Source organism: Mercenaria mercenaria, chromosome 18, assembly GCF_021730395.1.
Source record: "Mercenaria mercenaria strain notata chromosome 18, MADL_Memer_1, whole genome shotgun sequence".
Lineage (NCBI taxonomy): Eukaryota > Metazoa > Mollusca > Bivalvia > Venerida > Veneridae > Mercenaria > Mercenaria mercenaria.
The window spans coordinates 39,612,885-39,635,108 of NC_069378.1; the positions used below are offsets into that span (position 1 = coordinate 39,612,885).

The 22,224-nt window shown below is 35.2% G+C and overlaps 2 protein-coding genes across 2 annotated transcripts in view; one reads left to right on the plus strand and one right to left on the minus strand.

Moving 5' to 3' along the window:
- The window catches only part of LOC123537866 (protein PTHB1-like), a 75,754-nt gene extending 58,941 nt beyond the window's left edge, over nucleotides 1–16,813 (plus strand). Inside the window, exons 16-23 of the mRNA XM_053530204.1 lie at nucleotides 4,955–5,095; nucleotides 6,539–6,634; nucleotides 6,848–7,020; nucleotides 10,681–11,016; nucleotides 11,786–11,987; nucleotides 12,456–12,683; nucleotides 13,108–13,235; nucleotides 15,728–16,813. Of these exons, the coding sequence (XP_053386179.1) occupies nucleotides 4,955–5,095; nucleotides 6,539–6,634; nucleotides 6,848–7,020; nucleotides 10,681–11,016; nucleotides 11,786–11,987; nucleotides 12,456–12,683; nucleotides 13,108–13,217 (1,286 nt within the window). The 3' untranslated portion in view covers nucleotides 13,218–13,235; nucleotides 15,728–16,813. The remainder of the gene's footprint in view (nucleotides 1–4,954; nucleotides 5,096–6,538; nucleotides 6,635–6,847; nucleotides 7,021–10,680; nucleotides 11,017–11,785; nucleotides 11,988–12,455; nucleotides 12,684–13,107; nucleotides 13,236–15,727) is intronic.
- Nucleotides 16,283–16,798, minus strand: LOC123538131 (major royal jelly protein 5-like). The gene has a single exon (XM_045322097.2). The coding sequence runs from the start codon at nucleotides 16,796–16,798 to the stop codon at nucleotides 16,283–16,285; it is 516 nt and encodes a 171-aa protein (XP_045178032.2).
- Nucleotides 16,814–22,224: the final 5,411 nt, after the last annotated feature.

A 22,224-nucleotide genomic window follows, 5' to 3' on the forward strand; every position in this document is an offset into this window, starting at 1 on the left:
CGTGCCATCAAAAACTAGGTCAGTAGGTCAAATAATAAAAAATCCTTGTGACCTCTCTAGAGGCCATACTTTTCAAGGGATCTGTATGAAAGTTGGTCTGAATGTTCATCTTGATGATATCTAGTTCAAGTTTGAAACTGGGTCAACTGCGGTCAAAAACTAGGTCAGTAGGTCTAAAATTATTAAAATCTTTTGACCTCTCTAGAGGCCATATTTTTCAGTGGATCTCCATGAAAATTGATCTGTATGTTCACCTTGATGATATCTAGGTCAGTTTCGAAACTGGGTCATGTGCAGTCAAAAACTAGGCCAGTAGGTATAAAAATAGAAAAACCTTGTGACCTCTCTAAAGGCCATATTTTTCATGAGATCTTCATGAAAATTAGTGAGAATGTTCACCTTGATGATATCTAGGTAAAGTTTAAAACAGGGTCACGTACCTTCGAAAACTAGGTCAATAGGTCAAATAATAGAAAAACCTTGTGACCTCTCTAGAGACCATATTTTTCAATGGATCTTCATGAAAATTGGTCAGAATTTTTATCTTGATAATATCTTGGTCATGTGGGAAGAGGTGAGCGATTCAGGACCATCATGGTCCTCTTGTTCAATACATCATAACATGATCTTTTAATACAAAACATTTCATCAAAATCTATTATTGAGAAAAAAATTACGAAACTGTAGCGAGCATCTTTAAGTTTTTTATGTAAGCTGGTATCTCAGTATCCACTAATGGGAAAGGATTGAAACTTTACACACTTGTTCACTGTCATGATATGACATCCAGTGCAAAGGGTCAATAACTCTACTTTGCATTTTACAAATTATGCCCCTTCTTCAACTTAGGAATTTTTGGTTAAATTCTTATATGTATGCTGGTATCTCAGTACCACTAATGGGAATGGATTGAAACTTCACACACTTGTTCACTGTCAAGATGTGACATCCAGTGCAAAGGGTCAATAACTCTACTTTGCATTTTACAAAGTTATGCCCCTTTTTCAACAGGAGATTTTGGTTTAAATTCTTATATGTAAGGTGGTATCTCAGTACCCACTAATGGGAATGGATTGAAACTTCACACACTTGTCCACTGTCATGTTTTGCTTTTTTATTAAATTATGCCCCCTTTTTGACTTTTGTATTCATTCAGTTGACAAGGCTGTTGAATAGTTGAGCGTCTTGTTAATAGTTGAGCGTCTTGTTTGAAAAAAAAAGGTTATTGTCATCACTTGGTCAGCGTTGACGTTGCCTGGTTAAGTTTTATGTTTAGGTCAGCTTTTCTCCTAAACTATCAAAGATATTGCTTTGAAACTTGCAACACTTGTTCATCATCAGTAGCTGACCCTGTACAGCAAGAAACATAACTCCATCCTGCATTTTGCAAGAATTATGGCCTCTTTTAGACTTAGAAAATATCAGATTTCTTGGTTACGTTTTATGTTTAGGTAAATCTTTCTCCTAAACTATCAAAGCAATTGCTTTGAAACTTGCAGTACTTGCTCACCATCATAAGCTGACCCTGTACCAGGTGTCACACTGGGAATTTTTTTCTCTGAGCCACTGCTTTTTCCGAAGATAAAATTATGAGGCCAACAACGGTGAAGCGCATAGCATTGACTTCTTGTAAGACTACATTATATGTACCAAAATACTCATACCGCTCAAGAAATTAATGTAGTTATTACATATTTCTTCGTAACCCTTTAAAAAGCTATTTAGAAAATCAATTTTTGTTAACTTCTAAAATTATTATTTTTATAAACATCTGCCATTTAATAATTTTTTTTTTGAAAATCACATTTAAAATAAAGATGTCAAAAAAGAAGAAATTTTGTTTAAGCAGTGTCTTATTTTGCACATTGCCTATAAGTGGGTGGGGTTTGATGCCTTCGCATGTTTTATTCTCGAAAACTACTTCAAAATAAGAGCTCCTTTTGCAACAGTTGGCATATTTTTCTTAAATGTAGACTTTTTATTGGCTTTTTATTAAGATTGCACTAAAAAATCTCATCAGAAATGACAGAAATATCCGAAAATCACGGTCGCGAAAACGGGTGACAAATACAGAAAACGTAAGTTACAGTTAAATATTTGATAAAATACCTATGTTTTATTGCTTTTCTATCATCATAGCTATTCAGTACTTACAATTTCTGCTTATCTAAAGCATTTTTTATTTGTTTTTGCCCAAACTAACCCTCAGCAGTCATAGAAAATTTGCTATAGATCGTCTAACGGCCGATTGCTCATTAAATCGTATCAAGCGCACAAAATGATGATTATAATTATCCAGTTTGTTATTCAATAATCTAATTATCGCCAATTAACTGCCTGATCCAATTAAAATTTTGCAAATTGGCTCCCTCCCTATCAATAACGGATGTTGTTTGTCTCCACAGATTATTGATTTTTCACAACTTTTGGTTCGTAAAACTGGCAATATTCGTAGTTTTGCAGACAGACATAGCTTCGGGCATTAGAAAATTTCGGAGCCACATTTAATTTTTTGTCGCAAATGGCTCAAGTGGCGATCGACAGCGTGACCCCTGCTGTACAGCAAGAAACATAACTCCATCCTGCTTTTTGCAAGAATTATGGCCCCTTTTGGACTTAGGAAATCAGATTTCTTGGTTAAGTTTTGTGTTTAGGTCAGCTTTTCTCCTAAACTATCAAAGCTATTGCTTTAGAACTTGCCACACTTGTTCACCATCATAAGCTGACCCTGTACAGCAAGAAACATAACTCTGTCCTGCTTTTTGTGAGAATTATGGCACCTTTTGGACTTGGACTTAGAAAATATCAGATTTATTGGTTAGGTTTTATGTTTAGGTAAACTTTTCTCCTAAACTATCAAAGCTATTGCTTTGAAACTTGCAACAGTTGTTTACCATTATAAGCTGACTCTGTACAGCAAGAAACATAACTCCATCCTGCTTTTTGCAACAATTATGGCCCTTTTTGGACGTAGAAAATTATGGGTAGGACAATATTTCTATTATACAGAGACAGAAAAATCAGATGAGCGTCTGCACCCACAAGGTAGTGCTCTTGTTAAAATATATATTTTAGAGTTGTTTTGTAATGTCTTAAATTGAAAACTATTTCATTTTGTCAGAAAAAGATGGTATTAAGATAAGTAAGTACTGATGTGATTGTTGTACAGTTTCTTCCCAGTTTTGTTTTCAGATGTTTACAGTATTACATTTACGAAAGTTCACAGTATTACAATTACTGATGTTCACAGTAATACAATTACAAATGTTTACAGTCTTACAATTACAGATATTACAATTTTGTTCATAATTTATATCATTATATATCACAGAAGGTATATTTGTTCAGATATTTTGCTTGTATAAAACATAGCAGAGTTCACACAGCTTTGGATATTCAAGTGTATTATTACAAGGGCTGTTCGATATGTATTGTCACTCATGTTATAAATCTTATATAACAAAGTAAATCATATTTATTTCAAATGCGTCCCTTCAAAGTAATCTCCGTTGGCTAGAATACAAAGTTTCAGTCTTCTCATCAATATATGAAATGCCCGGATGTAGTCCTTTTGAGGTATACTCATTAGGCACTGGTATATTGCAAGTCCGGCGAATATGGAGGATGTGGCAGTACAGTCACGCGCTGTTTATGCAAATAATCTGTCACAAGCGTTGCCTTATGTGATGGCGCATTGTTGTGAAGCAGCTTTAGGTGCTTCAGTCCACTTTTAGAGCGACCTTTACAAAAGTACCTGTTCAGTTTTTTCAAAACCTTGTCATGGTAAAACCTTGCATTGATACTCCTTCCCTTTGGTACTGGTACCTGTATTGCAGGACCGTGTGCAGTAAAGAAAATTGCATACAACATTTTACGCACACTCATTGTTCTTCTAGCAATGCAAGTTCTCAAATGCCCAAATTCTATTACTCATTTTACGACAGGGTTCGTAAAAGTAAATCCATGTTTTGTCTCCAGTCACAATCTCAGAAAAGTTGTTTTTCTCCAATTTTTTGCATAGTTTCAATAATTTCCTGGCACAATTAACACGTAACCGTTTTTGCGCATCTGATAGAATATGGGGAATCCAACGAGCAGAAATCTTCCGTGCGTGAAACTTCTTTTGCAAAATAAAGTGATCTGTTGATAATGAAACACCTGTTAGTTGTGCTAATTCACGAACAGTATACCACAAATCTTCTAGCAGTTCCTTTATTCTAACTTCTGCGAGTTTGGTACTGCTGCTGACCATACGTCCACTTTTAGGGTTGTTTTCAACAGCCTCCCTGCCAGAAGCAAAACGTTTAGCCCATCTACAAACTCTTCTTTATGACATTGCACTTTCACCATATATATTCACAGTTTCTTCATAAATTTCTTTGGAAGCATGTCCGAGTTTTACGTGGCATTTTATATACCCTCGTATTTTTGACGATTTCTCGATTCGCGCTCCCACCGTTTTAACACAGTATTCAATTAGTGCCTTTCTTCAAATCAAAATTAAACCTCTTTTTCCTAATCATGCACATGTAAAATCTGGTATTGATTTATTGCTTATGAATAGCTCTAACAGGTGGTTTAGCGATAAGCCACGAGGATGGCGCTCAACACAAGATCCACGTGCAAGGACAATACATATCGAACAGCCCTCGTATATACCTTACTTAAAATAGTAACAAAGTTTACTTAAAGTTGCACTTATTCTTTTACTTTTTAAACTGTCATATTTAGTCTCTTGAGCATAACTTAATAACCATTCAAGGTATTGACTTAAAAATTCAGATGTAGGTTGGTGGTGATGAGGTGCAAGAACCAGGGTGTTAGGTCAAATATTGCCCAACTTTGTGGAGCTCTTGTCTCTTTACCAGAAGTGCATTTGGATGGAACGTTCATATTTCTTTTCACATTCTCTCTCAGTATTACTTTTGTACAATTTTTGTATTTTATAATTCAGGTGCTGTAAGAGTTGCGTCTGCTCACATCAAGCTTCCACTGAAGCTGATCGTCAGGCCTGTTTTACCTGTGAAAAATGCCGTCCATAAAATAACCCTTGATACTAATAAACCGCCTGTAAGCCTCAATGATATATTCCCAGGTAAGTTATGATACAAGCTTGCAATTGTTTGATGACCCCCAGTCATGTGTTTAATCTTAACAGAGGCAGATTTTTTTGTGTAAATTGAAAGACAAGTTACCAAGAAAAGGCCATTCTCAGAGTATCTGCATATTTATGATACAGAACTCTTCACAAAACATGTTTATTTTAAATTATACAATCATGTTAACAGTGATGCCCCAGCATTGTAGAAACAAAAATTGCTACCATTCTTGTTTCAGTACTTTGTCCTTGCATGTTTTGAATATTCTAAACTGTCTGCATTGGTAATACACCACAAGGAGAATACAGTCAGGATATATCCCTGTGAATTTATTCTACAAGACTTATTAACTCATAAATACCGATAATGGTGTTTGAATTGAGAAATGCTTTTTAGCTCGGCTTTTCGAAGAAAAAGTAGAGCTATTGCACTCGCCCCGGTGTCGCCGTCGCCATTGGTTAATGGTTTTGATAAAGTCAGATATCTCTGTTACTATCAAAGCTATTGACTTGAAACTTAAAATAGCTGTCTACACCAGGAGAAACAATCCCCATAACTCTGATTTGAATTTTGACAGAATTATGCCCCTTTTTAACTTAGAATTTTTGGTTAAAGTTTTTGATAAAGTCAAATATCTCGGTTACTGTCAAAGCTATTGACTTGAAACTTAAAATACTTATTTACCATCAAAGTCTACACCAGGAGAAACAATCCCCATAACTCTGGTTTGAATTTTGACAGAATTATGCCTCTTTTTAACTTAGAATTTTTTGTTAAAATTTTTGATAAAGTCAAATATCTCTGTTACTATTAAAGCTTTTGATTTAAAACTCAAAATAGTTATTTACTATCAAAGTCTACACCAGGAGACACAATTCCCATAACTCTGATTTGAATTTTGACAGAATTGTGCCTCTTTATAACTTAGAATTTTTAAAAAAAAATTTTGATAAAGTCAAATATCTCTGTTACTATTAAAGCTTTTGACTTGAAACTCAAAATAGTTATTTTCTATCAAAGTCTACACCAGGAGACACAATTCCCATAACTCTGATTTGAATTTTAACAGAATTATGTCCTTTTGTAACTTGGAATTTTTTTAATGGCAAAGATCTAATTCAGAGTCAAACTCTGAGAAAAGTTGAGCGAGCTGTCTTACGGACAGCTCTTGTTGTATAAATTATTAGTACATCATCAGCATTAGATGTATCTTAATCAAGCCTAGAGGTACTTAACAAATGCTTAGTATATGGGTCACAAGTAGGCATTTGTGAACGTTTGATCAAACTCTACTTTCGTTCCAGTTAGTGTTTTCTTACATATATATATAGATAGTAAATAAATATTGTGTCATTTCATATAGTGTAGTGTCTGGAAAATAAGTTAGTATTTTTCTTACATATACAGATAGTAAATGAATAAACATTGTGTCTTTTCAGATTTACTAGGAGAGAATGCTGGAGGTCAGGGGGCAGCGTTAGGTTTCCAGTATTTTGGTGGACCTGTAGTGACAGTACTCGCTTCAAAAACTTCAAGTAGGTTTACAGTGAATTGTCTATTTTATGTGACGGTATCTTTAAATAGGCTGCATGTTATATAGAATGTCTGCTGCTCCTATAGAATGATGTTAAAAATGTGCTGTTATGTCTGTATAAGATAAAATATGTATTTTTCTTTCTTCCATGTTTAAAATTGTCCATGCAGTTTTTAGAAAGTTGAGTTTTATTTCTGCCAAATTTACCTTACAGATCGATACCGCTTGCAATGTGACTTGTTTGAAGGTCTGTGGTATGTGGCGAGAGATCTTGCCTCTAGACTCAACAACCACTTCAACAAGGGTACCATTGGAGGATTCAGTCTATATTTCAGTGGTCAAGTACCCCTGAATGATTACTTTGACATCATTGAAAACCACTTTGAGGTGAGCAGTATTTCACTTTTTATACGCCCGTTTTGGAAAAATGGACATGCAATGGCATGTTGTCTCTCTGTCCATCATATTTTGTGTCTGAAGTATAAAAGCCATTCAAAATACTGAGTTTGGCATATAAGTAGTTGGCAGTGAGATAATGTGCAAAGTGCTTAAACCGGGTTGGTAGGACAAATGTCAGGATCACAGGTTGAGCTCCAAAGGTCAAATTAGTCTGTCATATTTCTAGCCTGAAGCATAACTTTATACCATTCAAGGTATTGACTTCAAACTTTGTGCAAAGGTAGGTGTGTGACAATAAACAGATATGCATGTAGAAGTACTTTTCAATATGCATGTCAAACACTTTCAGATTAGAATTGCTTTTCAGTGTGCATGTCAAACACCTTCAGAGTAGAAGTACTTTTCATTGTGCATGTCTAACACCTTGAGAGTAGAAGTACGTTTCATTGTGCATGTCAAACACCTTGAGAGTAGAAGTACTTTTCATTGTGCTTGTCTAACACCTTGAGAGTAGAAGTACGTTTCATTGTGCATGTCTAACACCTTGAGAGTAGAAGTACGTTTCATTGTGCATGTCTAACACCTTGAGAGTAGAAGTACGTTTCATTGTGCATGTCTTACACCTTGAGAGTAGAAGTACGTTTCATTGTGCATGTCTAACACCTTGAGAGTAGAAGTACGTTTCATTGTGCATGTCTAACACCTTGAGAGTAGAAGTACGTTTCATTGTGCATGTCTAACACCTTGAGAGTAGAAGTACGTTTCATTGTGCATGTCAAACACCTTCAGGGTATCAGTACTTTTCATTCTGCATGTCAAACACCCTCAGAGTAGAAATACTTTTCAGTGTGCATGTCTAACACCTTAAGCGCAGAAGTTCTTTTTAATGTGCATGTCAAATACCTTCAGAGTATCAGTACTTTTCATTGTACATGTCAAACACATTTAGAGTAGAAGTACTTTTCAATGTGCATGTCTGTCTTGTACATGTCAGACACCTTCAGAGTATCAGTACTTTTCATTGTGCATGTCAAACACCTTCAGAGTAGAAGTGCTTTTCATTGTGCATGTCTAACACCTTTAGAGTAGAAGTACTTTTCAATGTGCATGTCAGATACCTTCAGAGTAGAAGTACTTTTCAATTTGCATGTCAAACACCAGAGTAGAAGTACTTTTCATTGTGAATGTCAGATACCTTTAGAGTAGAAGTACTTTTCAGTGTGCATGTCAGACACCTTCAGAGTATCAGTACTTTTCATTGTGCATGTCAGACACCTTTAGAGTAAAAGTACTTTTCAATGTGCATGTCAGACACCTTCAGAGTATCAATACTTTTCATTGTGCGTGTCAGACACCTTTAGAGTAGAAGTACTTTTCATTGTGCATGTCAGATACCTTCAGAGTAGAATTACTTTTCAATTTGCATGTCAAACACCAGAGTAGAAGTACTTTTCATTGTGCATGTCAAACACCTTCAGAGTAGAAGTACTTTTCAGTTTGCATGTCAAACACCTTCAGGGTAGAAGTACTTTTCATTGTGCATGTCTAACACCATCAGGGTAGAAGTACTTTTCAGTTTGCATGTCAAACACCTTCAGAGTAGAAGTACTTTTCATTGTGCATGTTAAACACCTTAATAGTAAAATTACTTTTCATTGTGCATGTCAGACACCTTTAGAGTAGAAGTACTTTTCAGTGTGCATGTCAAACACCTTCTAGTAGAAGTACCTTTCAGTGTGAATGTCAAACACCTTCATAGTAAAAGTGCTTTTCATTGTGCATGTCAAACACCTTTAGAGTAGAAGTACTTTTCAATGTGCATGTCTAACACCATCAGAGTAAAAGTACTTTTCAGTTTGCATGTCAAACACCTTCAGAGTAGAAGTACTTTTCATTGTGCATGTCAAACACCTTCATAGTAAAAGTACTTTTCATTGTGCATGTCAAACACCTTCAGAGTAGAAGTACTTTTCAGTGTGCATGTCAAACACCTTCAGGGTAGAAGTACTTTTCATTGTGCATGTCAAACACCTTCAGGGTAGAAGTACTTTTCATTGTGCATGTCAAACACCTTAATAGTAAAATTACTTTTCATTGTGCATGTCAAACACCTTCATGGTAGAAGTACTTTTCAATGTGCATGTCAAACACCTTTAGGGAAGAAGTACTTTTCATTGTGCATGTCAAACACCTTCAGGGTAGAAGTACTTTTCATTGTGCATGTCAAACACCTTAATAGTAAAATTACTTTTCATTGTGCATGTCAGACACCTTTAGAGTAGAAGTACTTTTCAGTGTGCATGTCAAACACCTTCTAGTAGAAGTACCTTTCAGTGTGAATGTCAAACACCTTCATAGTAAAAGTACTTTTCATTGTGCATGTCAAACACCTTCAGGGTAGAAGTACTTTTCAGTGTGCATGTCAAACACCTTCAGAGTAGAAGTACAGTGGAAACCCCCCAACCGGATCTTCCTAGAACTGGAAACCGCCGAAAATCGGACATTTCTGTTGGTCCCGAATTTTCTTCTTCTATTTTCATAAGAGAACTATCTCTCTTTAACTGGATCTTCCAGATTCCGGAAACTGGACGAAAATTAGCAGAATTTTAGTCATTTTCAACGTATTTTCATTTCCAAAAACCGGACCTAATTTCCATGGCCTCTGGTCAAACTAATTTTAGTGACAGTGTATTGCAAGTTTAGAAGCAGTGTTACTCAGCCTGTGTGAGACCTTGCCCTACTGAACAGAGACATGTGTACATGTCATACGGTGCGGTGTTAGAAATGTGAAATTGCAAGTTAAGGATGCGTTTGATTTAAACCGAGGGTAATTTGTTGTTGATTAATTTCACTGAAGGTTATTATCTGATTTGACTATGAAAGAATAGATTGATGGTAATTTACCGAATTATCAGTTTAGTTTGATAGTTTTAAACACAAAACAACCAAATTAAACATGCAAAGGTGATAATTAAATGAAAATTATGCACAAAAAGGCCGTACTCAATTACTCAATAAACTACGAAACATTTTTCTTCAATATAGCACATTATTGTCAGCAGATCGTTAATAAAAGAATGGTTACAAGAGATTAAACAAATAAGTTTATGTTCCCTTGCATATACAGAAAAAAACTGTCATTCATTGTGTACCAAAGGACAATGCCTGTATGAAACAGCAGAAAACACCTGCAGCTATATAAACGTCTCTTACAGTAAAAATCGAGGATATCTTCCCCAAACCGGAATCCTCTGAAAAATCGGAATCTTTAGTCGTCCCAAGCTTGTCTGGTTTAGGGGGTTTCAGCTGTACTTTACATTGTGCATGTCAAACACCTTCTTGGTAGAAGTACTTTTCAATGTGCATGTTAGGCACCTTCAGAGTAGAAGTATTATTCAATATGCATACCAAACACCTTCAGAGTATGAGAACTATTCATAATGCATGTCTGATCCTTGGCTGACTTGGCGATTGTTGTTCTGAGAAGATGTGTCACTGATGAGTCAACAGTCTCCTCCCAGCCCCGAAAAATTATACATACTGTATGATGCCTATACATGTTCACCTTCAGAGTACTTCTCTGTTTACTGTAAGTGTTTACACAATCAAGTACACACAAACTACAGTTTATCATGTTTACACTTACAGCACAGGGTAAATGCAGAAGGTTGCAAGGAAATGTTGTCACAAAGAGCATCACAGTTCCGTGCAATTCAGCGCAGACTTCTGACCAGGTTCAAAGACAAAACGCCTGCACCGTTACAGAACCTTGACACATTATTAGAAGGGACGTACAGACAATTGATACACCTTGCAGAGACTATACAGGAGAATGATTTGGCTCTTGAAGTAGCCTCAAACGCTTTAAGCTGTGCTACAAACTTATTTAATTTTATACTCAAATTGTGGACTAATATGTCAGATGAAGAGTATGGTGTATTAAAGTCCAGTATTACACCTTTGGTTGTGGACACCCATGATGCTGTAAGTAGATTTGAAATATTTTCTGATATAGGAAGCACAACAGTGTAGAATAGGAAGCACAACAGTGTAGAATAGGAAGCACAACAGTGTAGAAGTCAGGAGATAGCCATTTATCGTTCCATTGAATTGAAATACGATAAAATCTAAGTTCTAAGCAATGCCTGAATTTAGTGTTTCAGCATTTAGCTTTACAATATTGTGACTCATTATATATTTATAACTACAGGTAAAAATATTAATAAAAGCCAAGCATTGATTTGCAGGTTTTGAATTTTAAAGATGAAGTTAATGAGAATTCTAATTTTGGTTGGTATTTTATTAAGTAACTTAATGCACCAAAGAAATCCAAGAAAAGTAATATCCTTAAACATTTATGATTTAATGGTAAGTTATTAGCAGGATATTTTGTATAGGGTAATGCAGTTACTGAGTTTAGGTTGTGGGTTCGATCCCTGGCCGCGTCATACCAGATGTAAAAAATTGTACTAGTAGCTTCCTCGCTTGACACTCAGCATTAAGTGGATAGTGCTAGGACTGGTCAGCCCGGTGTCAGTATAATGTGACTAAGTGGGGTATCATGCCATGTGTCTATGGCGTGATATTCCAGTGAGGCAGCACTATAAAGTTGGGCATTGTGCTCACTGCTACAAGTAAGACACAGTCGTTTATATGACTGAAAAATTGTTGAAAAAGACGTTAAACCCGAACACAACAAACAAATAACTTTTGCAGCATGTATAGGAATCATACAGTATGCATATATTTTCAGGGCTGGGAAGAGACCGTTGACGCATCAGTGACACATCTTCTCAGAACAACGCTCGCCAAGTCAGCCAAGGATCAGACTCTCAACCCACAACCTCTTAAACTACCAGAGGATACCAGTAAAGTGAAGAAACATATAGCTCTGCTCTGTGATAAACTTAGTAAAGGTGCCAGGCTTGTCGATGGTCTACCTGTTAATTTGAATGGTAATTCTTTTGCTTGACTATACAAAGTATTTTGAGAACATTTTGCTCACCCCTGTTTTGACAGCTATGTCAAGATTTTGTTAAAGTGTTTATGCCGTTACACTTCATCTCTCTTACCCTAAATGGTCTTGCTTCAAACTTAAACAGAGTTGTTCCTCATCATCTCCAATATCATTTTACATGAGCTCCATAACTCTGGTACAGTTTAATGATTAGATGTAGATGAGTTTAAAGATTAAATGTATGTGATGTACAGCTCAAAGATTAAATAATGTACTAAGATTATTTGCTTAATATATTGAGCTATTTCTGTTTTTGCTTAAGTTGCCATTATTCACCAGTATTTACTTGTATAGCTGTTTTTAGTTTTAGAAAAGGAGTTTCTTTGCTAACATATTTAATATATCAAATGTCCTTTGTAAAGTTATTTGTCTTCTTATTTACAACCATACATGCTTTTATCTCAAGTGTCTCAAGGGGGACAACCCAACAAAGGGGAAAAGAAAAACAAGGTCTCCTCAACACGTAAGACTGTGATAGAAAACGGTGATATGGAACACCATGACAACGATGATACAGAGACTCTGATTGGCTCTCAGTTCAGTAGGGCAAGGTCACATGACAAGGATAATATTAATATGAATGGATTACCAAGTTTAGCAAGTCTCGGTGCACCGCAGAAAAATGAACCAGATGGTAGGCTTCATATATTAATACATTAAATGATTCTTTAAGAAATCAAAGCTTCCTTCCAACCTAGTCTGTCAGTAGTTAGCATGTGTGTTATTTTAACACCAGGGTTCAGCATATTTGTCAGTGATGGTCATACAGATGTTCCTGTTCTGTGGTTCTAACCTGTATTGTTCAGATAGATGACAACTTCCCCTGTAAACAGATCTAGCGGACGATGCTTGACTTTAAAGACTGAAAGTTTTTGTCATGTCGTCTTGGCAAATGCTATTGGAAGGTTAAAATTCCAGAATGCTAGAAATAAATTTAGTTATGATCTGTACTGTCTTTTTATCTACATGGAAATTTTATCATGTTTGGTTTATCTAGCAGTTAGGGTATGTGTAGTAAACAGAGAGGAAAGCTACTATACTGTATTGAAATATTTCAGGAATATATGAATCTAAGAAGAAGCAGGTAATTGACTCTATGGTACCAGACCTGGAGGAGATGAACTTTGAGGGACCAAACTTACTGCCTATAGAGGATGAGGAAGATTGATCAACTTGGTAGTTAAATGTAAATATTTACTGGTTGGAGAAAAAACAACAATAGCCTTACAGTTTCATAATCCATTAAACACTTTTTCTCTTAAAATCAAGTTCACTGTCTTTCAGAAACATCACTCTACAAGAACTGAAAATCTTGTTGAAATTGATCATTTGATGCTTGTGATATTTGTTTACAAAAGTTACCAAGAAATTGACATGGGGGAATATCACTTCAGGTACACGTGCTCATATGGCTTGTATAGCTATCTTTTTGAGGGCACCTACGAGCAGGGCTCCGGAAATTTTGATAACTCAATCGGTCCGAAACGAAAATCCTGACATCGGCGCTACCCCACCCACCGCATTCCCAATATTACATATTTTGTAAAACGTGATAGGGTAAAGAAATAAGCATGTCATGCATTAAAACTGAGTTACCAGTCACCGCGCGTTACCATACAATGAAGACAGTTATTCAGTGTTATGTGTGATCGTTACTTTGTTTAAATTTCCATGTTTTTCCGAGATAATACGAGGCATTGACACCGTGTGCGTAACTAGTCTAAAAGCCAACGCACGTGACTTCAATACTGTATACACGGCAGATACTTCGTGATGTTTCCTCATTCTTTGACGGAATTCTATAAAATACAATGCTTCAAAGTGAGTTACACGACACATATTCTCTGCTAAACAGCCTCAGTATTTAAAGAATACTCTGCCGCGGACCGAATGTGTACGTTATTTGAACGCTGAGATCGAATTTCCCGCATGTATAGTACCAAAACGTCACGCGGGTTGGCCACGGATATTTCATTTCACTTACGTTGTACTTCAATAAGCAACTACATTTTATAAAGTTATATGTTCTCTTCTGATGTAAACAAAATTTCATTTGGAAACGTTTTTTAAAAGACCGATTTGATAAACAATGCCACTCCGGTTTTCTTTATCATTCGTGGTTGCCCGTCCATTTTTTTCTTTTTTGTACAATCGGGTTGCAAAGACGATTTTCTGCATTTGTTTCAACTGGAGCCCCAACAAATGAATCATGTAATTTTTTCAAATCAAGTAATTATAAAAAATATTTTTACCGGTTTTCCGTATGATGTCTCATTAAATCAAAGACCTATAATGTACAATTATAGCTCTTTGATTAAATGCAGCGACCATTTGTTTGTTACCGTGATCAAACATAGCCTTTTGAAATAAACCATCCGTCGGATTCTAAATAAAAGAAGTGGATCCCCGTCGAATGATTTGGATCCAGTCAGAAACGTTAGGAAACCAGTCAAAAATGTTTAATACACCGCAGTCGGCTGTCTGCAAACATTAACGGATGTGCCGCGCGAGCACTGATTGCGTCACGCGCTAATTACGGACCGATTATCAAAGTGACAATCAGACCGATTGACACGTTTATTGATTATCTGAAGGTGCGACCAACAATTTCCTACTTGGCAGGTGATCGTGTATTGAGATATAAGACCGAAATTTATACTTTTCTCCATTTTTACGGGACCGATTTTTTTCGTTTTTTCACTTCACGAATCGGTCTGAAAAGTCAAAAATCGGTCCAAAACCGACAAACCGGCAAATTTCCGAAGCCCTGCCTACGAGTATCTAATATATATACGCTTCCAATTCGGGAAGCAGACATCCAACATACATTGAATTAAATGGTTCAGATAAACATGAAACCACTGTCAGTGACGGATGAAATATTACCAGTAATAGTTCTTAATGTTTTTTATTGTTTTTGATAAAAAAATCTTGTGGTGACTACATCTACTGCTGTGATGAAAAAGATGAAGTTTAGACACCCCTTTCTTGGCCACTTTGTCTTCAAAATGAAATGAATTTTACATCTGATAACTTTCAGAAGTGTCAAAGATATACTCAAGAAATGATAACTTTTAAAACATAGCAAAAAGTTATTAAAGGTATGATTTGTTCTGTCTGGAATGTCAAATAAACAGACAGAAATGCACACCATGCATGAAACACTTGATTTTTACATAAAATTCAGAAAAGAACAAAACAGTCTGGAAATGATAATTTAATTAGTGCTAGACTCCTAACTATAGACAATAATATAGTGTTAATACCTACATGATGACATTTAAAAAAAAACAACATGCATGTCATATGGAATATATAACAAAATACTGCAATATTGTGTTTCTGTATATACTGAGTACACTATCATTGTTTACAGACAGGAATACAAAACTTCTGTAGTCTATGGACAATAGAAACCATTTCAGCTGTTTGTATATGAAAAATGTTTTCTATTAGTTTGCAGGTCTGCTACTTAGTTTACGCTGTTTTGTTTATGAGGGAGTATTAGATATAAACATACAGAGATTGACTTCTCAGAGCTAATTCAGGTGAAAAAAATGTTAATTATAGCATGCTTGAAAACAAAAAATGTTTCCAAAAGCTATACTGTTAACTTGAATGAAAAAATATGACAATATGTGCAAGCAGTTTATGATTTCAGCATTATTATATTTTCAGGTGTGAAATGTATGGGTGCCAAACAGGGACCATGACCATCTTTTCTTCTTGTTTCTGTAAAAGGAACCTGACTGTCTCCCATCAGAATTTGAACTGGTTATAGGAGGAGACTGGTTTAATGAATGAAAGAACCTTTTTATTAGAAAACCAGACTGGTGATGTATAACAACAGAAAACAAAGTGGTTTATTGTAAAACAGAAATATACAAACATTGGGCCAGAGTTTTACTTTTTGTCAATAGAGGAATTTAAAAATGATAAAGACGCATGAAGTCTTTTTTGGAAAGTGTTATTCAAGTGGAAGTGGCCTTGTTTTATGAAATCCTCAACATAGCAATGTCCAGATTGTCAATGAAAAGTGTATTTAGGTGATTTATTCTATTTTGGTACAGGTGATTTCCATTTGTTGTTAGTTCTCCAAGAAGAATCACTTGTAGAGGTTTGATTTAACTGACTTTCACATCTGATTATTAATTACAAGAGCTGTTTGTTTTTGCTTTATATGAACAGAGCTGTATAAATATGTTTTCTGTGTGATCAAAGAAACCACTTAAATTAATGCTCATGTTTAATCACAAGTGACCTTCTGTCCTTACATCTCGATGTTGAACTTTTGTCCTTACATCTCAGTGTTGAACTTCTGTCCTTACATCTCAATGTTGACATTCTGTCCTTACATCTCAGTGTTGAACTTCTGTCCTTACATCTCAGTGTTGACATTCTGTCCTTACATCTCAGTGTTGACATTCTGTCCTTACATCTCAATGTTGACATTCTGTCCTTACATCTCAGTGTTGAACTTCTGTCCTTACATCTCAGTGTTGACATTCTGTCCTTACATCTCGATGTTGACCTTCTGTCCTTACATCTCAGTGTTGAACTTCTGTCCTTACATCTCAGTGTTGACATTCTGTCCTTACATCTCGATGTTGACCTTCTGTCCTTACATCTCAGTGTTGAACTTCTGTCCTTACATCTCAGTGTTGAACTTCTGTCCTTACATCTCGATGTTGAACTTCTGTCCTTACATCTCAGTGTTGAACTTCTGTCCTTACATCTCAATGTTGACATTCTGTCCTTACATCTCAGTGTGAACTTTGACCCTTTTACATCTCAGTGATTGAACTTCTGTCCTTACATAACCGAGAAGGAACTTCTGGTCCTTAAATCTCAATGTGGACATTCGGTTTTACATTTCAGTGTTGAATTCTGTCCCTTTACATCTCAGTGTTGACATTCTGTCCTTAACATCTCAGTTGATCTTGGAATGACTGTGCGTTACAGTGTATATCTGATCAGGATTTATAATTATGTTTCCCACATCACTGTGTGGTGGGAGACATATTGATTTACTCCTGTCTGTCTGTCTGTCACAAATCTTGTCCGCACTCTTTTAAGTCGAACATTTCTCATCCGATCTTCACCAAAACTTGAACAAAATGTGTTTGCCAATAAGTCCTCGGTCAAGTTTGATAACTAGCCAAATCAGCTCAGGCACTTCGGAATTATGGCCTTTGAATTACCAATAGGCCACTTACTCCAACACTTATCCGATAGGCCGCTTACTCCAAAATATCAAATGTATATTTTCTGTGAGGTAAACAGTATATAAAGTCTGACTTACTATTCAGTGATTAGCAGTTGTGGGAGTACTGCGCTTTTTTACAGCGTGCTCTAGTCATTTATTTTTCGCTTGGCCTATGAAGTAGATGGTGGTATCCTACTTGACAGGGTGTCACTGTCCACATTGGTGTCTATACCTTGGTTAAAGTTTTCATGCACTTTCTCTCCCTTCTTCTCTAATATTATTTGGTGGATTTGCTTCAAACTTAAAAAAGTTATTTAACATCATTACCCACATGGTATGACACAAGGTACATTAATCTAGCAGAAATATTCTGTGCATCATGTCCCTTTAGTAGGAGTTTTAGTGGGTATTTTTGATACACTTTCAACCTATCTCTTGTTATTGCTCAGGTTACCAAGATTGGACTCAAACTGTTGTCCAACATCACCATCTGCATTTGAGGTATGTTCTAGTTTCTCCAGATATGCCCATTTCCTTTATTCAGCATCCAAGTAGACTAGCCCACTATCTCTTCTAACAGCTCTTCATATTATAACAGTTGGAGATACAGTAAATGGTTTATTTAAAACCACTCGTATATGTGTTAAAATAATGCACAGATATTGCATGAAATCAAGTACTGTACTAGCAGGTTAAGAGTTTTACTAAAAAGATTCATGATTTTAGTGGTCATGCTTTATTTTAGTTAAAATTTACAAGGTACTGTCGTCACTTGATCATCAACGTTGGTGTAGGTGTCTGCATTGGCATTTGTTAAAATTTTTGTTTAGTGGACACCTTTTCTCAAAAACTGTACAAGCTATAGCTTTGAAACTTTGCACACTTGTTTGTAATCATTAGTTGTCTATGTAGCCCAAGAATCATAACTCTGATATGCATTTTTTCAGAATTATGGCCCTTTTTGTTCTCGGAAAAGTTTAGTTTCTTGGTTGAAATTTTTGTTTAGGTCCACTTTTTCCCAAAAACTAAAAGAGCTACAGTTTTGAAACTTTTCACATTTTGTTTATCATTCAGTTAGTAAGTAGACCAAGAACTGTAACTCTTACCTGCATTTTGTCAGATTTATGGCCCGTTTTTGAAAATCTGAACTATAACTTTTTTTGCATATTGTCCAGCACTTGCAGAATAGGGATGGCACACGGAGGTTGTGCTCTTGTTATATAATTTGTAGTAAGATGCACTTGGGTGTGACTGTAACATACTGTATATAAAAACTGTGAGTCGGACAATTCCAGTGTACCTTTGTTGGTGATCTGTTAATGAATAATCTCCTGTTTCTCATTTATTTTGTGTTATTTATATATTTGTTATGTACTTATGTAACCATTATTGCATTTCATTTTGTAGATCATACTTAGGCCTTTTTTACATATTTGAAAATAATTATTTATTTTTCATAAACATTCCATTTTGTTGCTCTTTTAGATCGAGGAATGTGTGCTTTTAATACTAATGAAATTATTTCATTATATTTTTAGTTTTTGAAGTGGTTATTGTTTGATTATGGAAGAAGTGTGTTAACTTATAATTGAGTTGCTCAGCTGTGTTAAATATTTGAAGAAAAATGTAACATTTAATTATGAGGCACAGTAAATTAAGCATCAGATAGTTGTTAAAGAGTGCTCTCATAACTTTCTATTAAGATTTTCACAGTGAATACCTATAGAAACTGAGCACTTCCATGTTTGATTATGTGCAGTATTTATTAAGTGTACAGTAGGTAGCCTACATTTAGTTTTCCAGACTAACACTGTTACACTCCTTATCTGTTAAACTATATTGATAGTATCTGAGGTATTACTAATACTGACACGACATGTCATCACTGAGGTATGCAGCAATGGTATTTACCACAGCACATCCAATGGTTAATTCTTACCTGGAACTTGATTGTAGGTTTTTATTTTACATAGTTCGCCATTTTAGAATGTTATATTTCCGTCCAAAATAAAATACTTCAACATATCATGTAGCTCTCTTACATTACTTACATTTGATATTTATTTATGTCCGTCCAAACAAAAGTGCTGTAGTTTCCATGATAAATCTGTGCTGTCACCTTTTGAAAATGTATATTCACTTTTTATTCTTAATGTTGTAAAAGCTCACAGTACATGTAAAAAATATTTGAGATTGTTTTTTGGTTTCCCACAAAAATACAAGGTAGACAGCATGGCCATAAGTTTCAGCATGTGTAAATTGATTGAATAATTAATGCATTCCTTTTTTTTTTTTTTGAAAACAGCTGTATTCAGGTGATGTAGCATAATTTTTATGCATCCCATAGAATACACAATCTGTGTTATTGATTGAACTGTATAGATTATAACTTTGTAATGTATTATATATGATATTTCTACTCTTCTTGTGGCAAAATCTGTGGAAATCCTGGCCGTAACATACGGTCTTTCTAACTAGAGAAGCAGAAACCATTTCGATCCCAGGGAAGGTGTATGTTTCTCCATGATGCAGATTCATGTGGGGAAGTTGGCAGGTACTTGTTGGAGATCAGGGTGTACAGGTACAGAATCGAGGAACTCTTGTTTGGTGAACTGAGCACTGTTACATAACTGAAATACTGTTGAAAAATGGTGCTTAACCCAAAAGAAACGAAGCAAAACTGGTTTTTAGTTTTGTATTTTAGTAAGAGAAAATAAAGATTTTATTTAGAAACACATTCATTATCAAAACTTTAATAAATTGGTTAATTTTATTTAGTGGAAAGTTTTGCCTTTTTTGAGTCAAATGGAATGTTTTAACATTTCAGAATGTTGATGAAGATGTTTATTGTACAATTTGTTTAAAAACTCAAGAAAAGTATATACCTGTGCATGATATTTCTGTAGAAATTGCCAGCAATGTATGTACATGTAAGAGAGATTTCTGTAGGAATTTTAGGCAATGTATGTACATGTATGAGAGATTTCTATTCTATAGGAATTGCTCCTGTTTTATTTATACTTGCTCCCTTGTTTCACAAAGAATCCCAATTTTGTGATTTCTGTCATAAAAATAAAACATGATGAATGACATACTGGTAGTTGTTTTTCCTTTGAACTCTGTCTTTATTTTGTTTACAGCCGTGCAAGTGATGGTACTAAATATTAGTTTCAGTTTGATTTTTATATTATAACGGTCAAATATTTACCAGTTTTTTGTGTGAAGTCATCAGGACTTTAGAATTGAAAATCATGTCTTCTTCAGGACGTTCAAAATATACAATGGTTGGATTTTTGCCACATAAATCCATTGATTCATTGAACAAAGGCTTGATTATTGCCACATTAATCCATTGATTCATTGAACAAAGGTTTTATCATTGCCACATAAATCCATTGATTCATTGAACAAAGGCTTGATTCATCGAACATTCATTGATTCATTGAACAAAGGCTTGATCATTGCCACATAAATCCATTGAACAAAGGCTTGATCATTTGCCACATAAATCCATTGATTTAGTGAACAAAGGCTTGATCAAGGCCACATAAATCCATTGATTCATTGAACAAAGGCTTGATTCATCGAACATCCATTGATTCATTGAACAAAGGCTTGATCATTGCCACATAAATCCATTGAACAAAGGCTTGATCATTGCCACATAAATCCATTGATTTAGTGAACAAAGGCTTGATCAAGGCCACATAAATCCATTGATTCAGTGAACAAAGGCTTTATCATTGCCACATAAATCCATTAATTCAGTGAATGAAGGCTTGCTCATTGCCACATAAATCCATTGATTCATTGAACGAAGGCTTGATTATTGCCACATAAATCCATTGATTCATCGAACGAAGGCTTGATTATTGCCACAAATCCATTGATTCATTGAACAAAGGTTACATCATTGCCACATAAATCCATTGATTTAGTAAACAAAGGCTTGATTATTGCCACATAAATCCACTGAACAAAGGCTTGATTATTGCCATATAAATCCATTGATTTAGTGACAAAGTCTTGCCTTGCACTACAACAATCTACTATCTCCTTTCTGGATTAATTGCCACATAAACCACGCTTCAAGAACAAAGGCTTGATCATTGCTACATAAATCAACTGATTCAATGAACAAAGGCTTGATCATTGCCACTTAAATCCATTGATTCAATAAACAAAGGCTTGATCATTGCCACTTTAATCCATTGATTTAGTGAACAAAGGCTTGATTATTGCCACAACGAACACAACTTAAAACACAAGTGCTCAGGTGAGCTAAAAATAGAAAGCCATGAAGTACCTGTTTTTGGAATACTTCCAGTGGTTTTAAGCCTTTTTTAGAATATCAGGTGGTTTTAAGCCATTTTTAGCTCATCTGATTTTTTGAAAAAAAAAATGATGGGTTAATGTCATCACTTGAGCGGTTGTCGGCGTCGGCTCGTCGTAGCCTGGTTTAATATTTATGTTTATGTCAGCTAAACACAAACTATCAAAGCTATTGCCCCAAATTTTTAAAATATAAAAACCCTTTATTTTGTAACACTTCTTATCTAATCACACTCCCTCCCTTTTTTATTTTACACCCCCTTTTTTTATTAATTTGCCACTTGGAAATTCTTGTTCACCAATTATAAGTGACCCTGTATAGCAAGAAAATAACGCCATCTTGCTTTTTGCAAGATTTATGGCCCTTTTCTACTTAGTATGAAAATATCAGATTTCTTGGCTACGTTTTAGTTTAGGTCAACTTTTCTCCCAACTGTCAAAGCTATGCTTTGAAACTTGTGAATACTTGTTCACCTCATAAGCTGACCCTGTACAGCCAAGAAAATAACTCATTCTTTGCTTTTTGCAAGATTTATTGCCCTTTTGGACATAGGAAAATCAGTTTTCTTGGATTGTTTTTATTTTTAGGTCAGCTTTTATCCTAAACTATCAAAGCTATGCTTTTAAAACTTGCAAC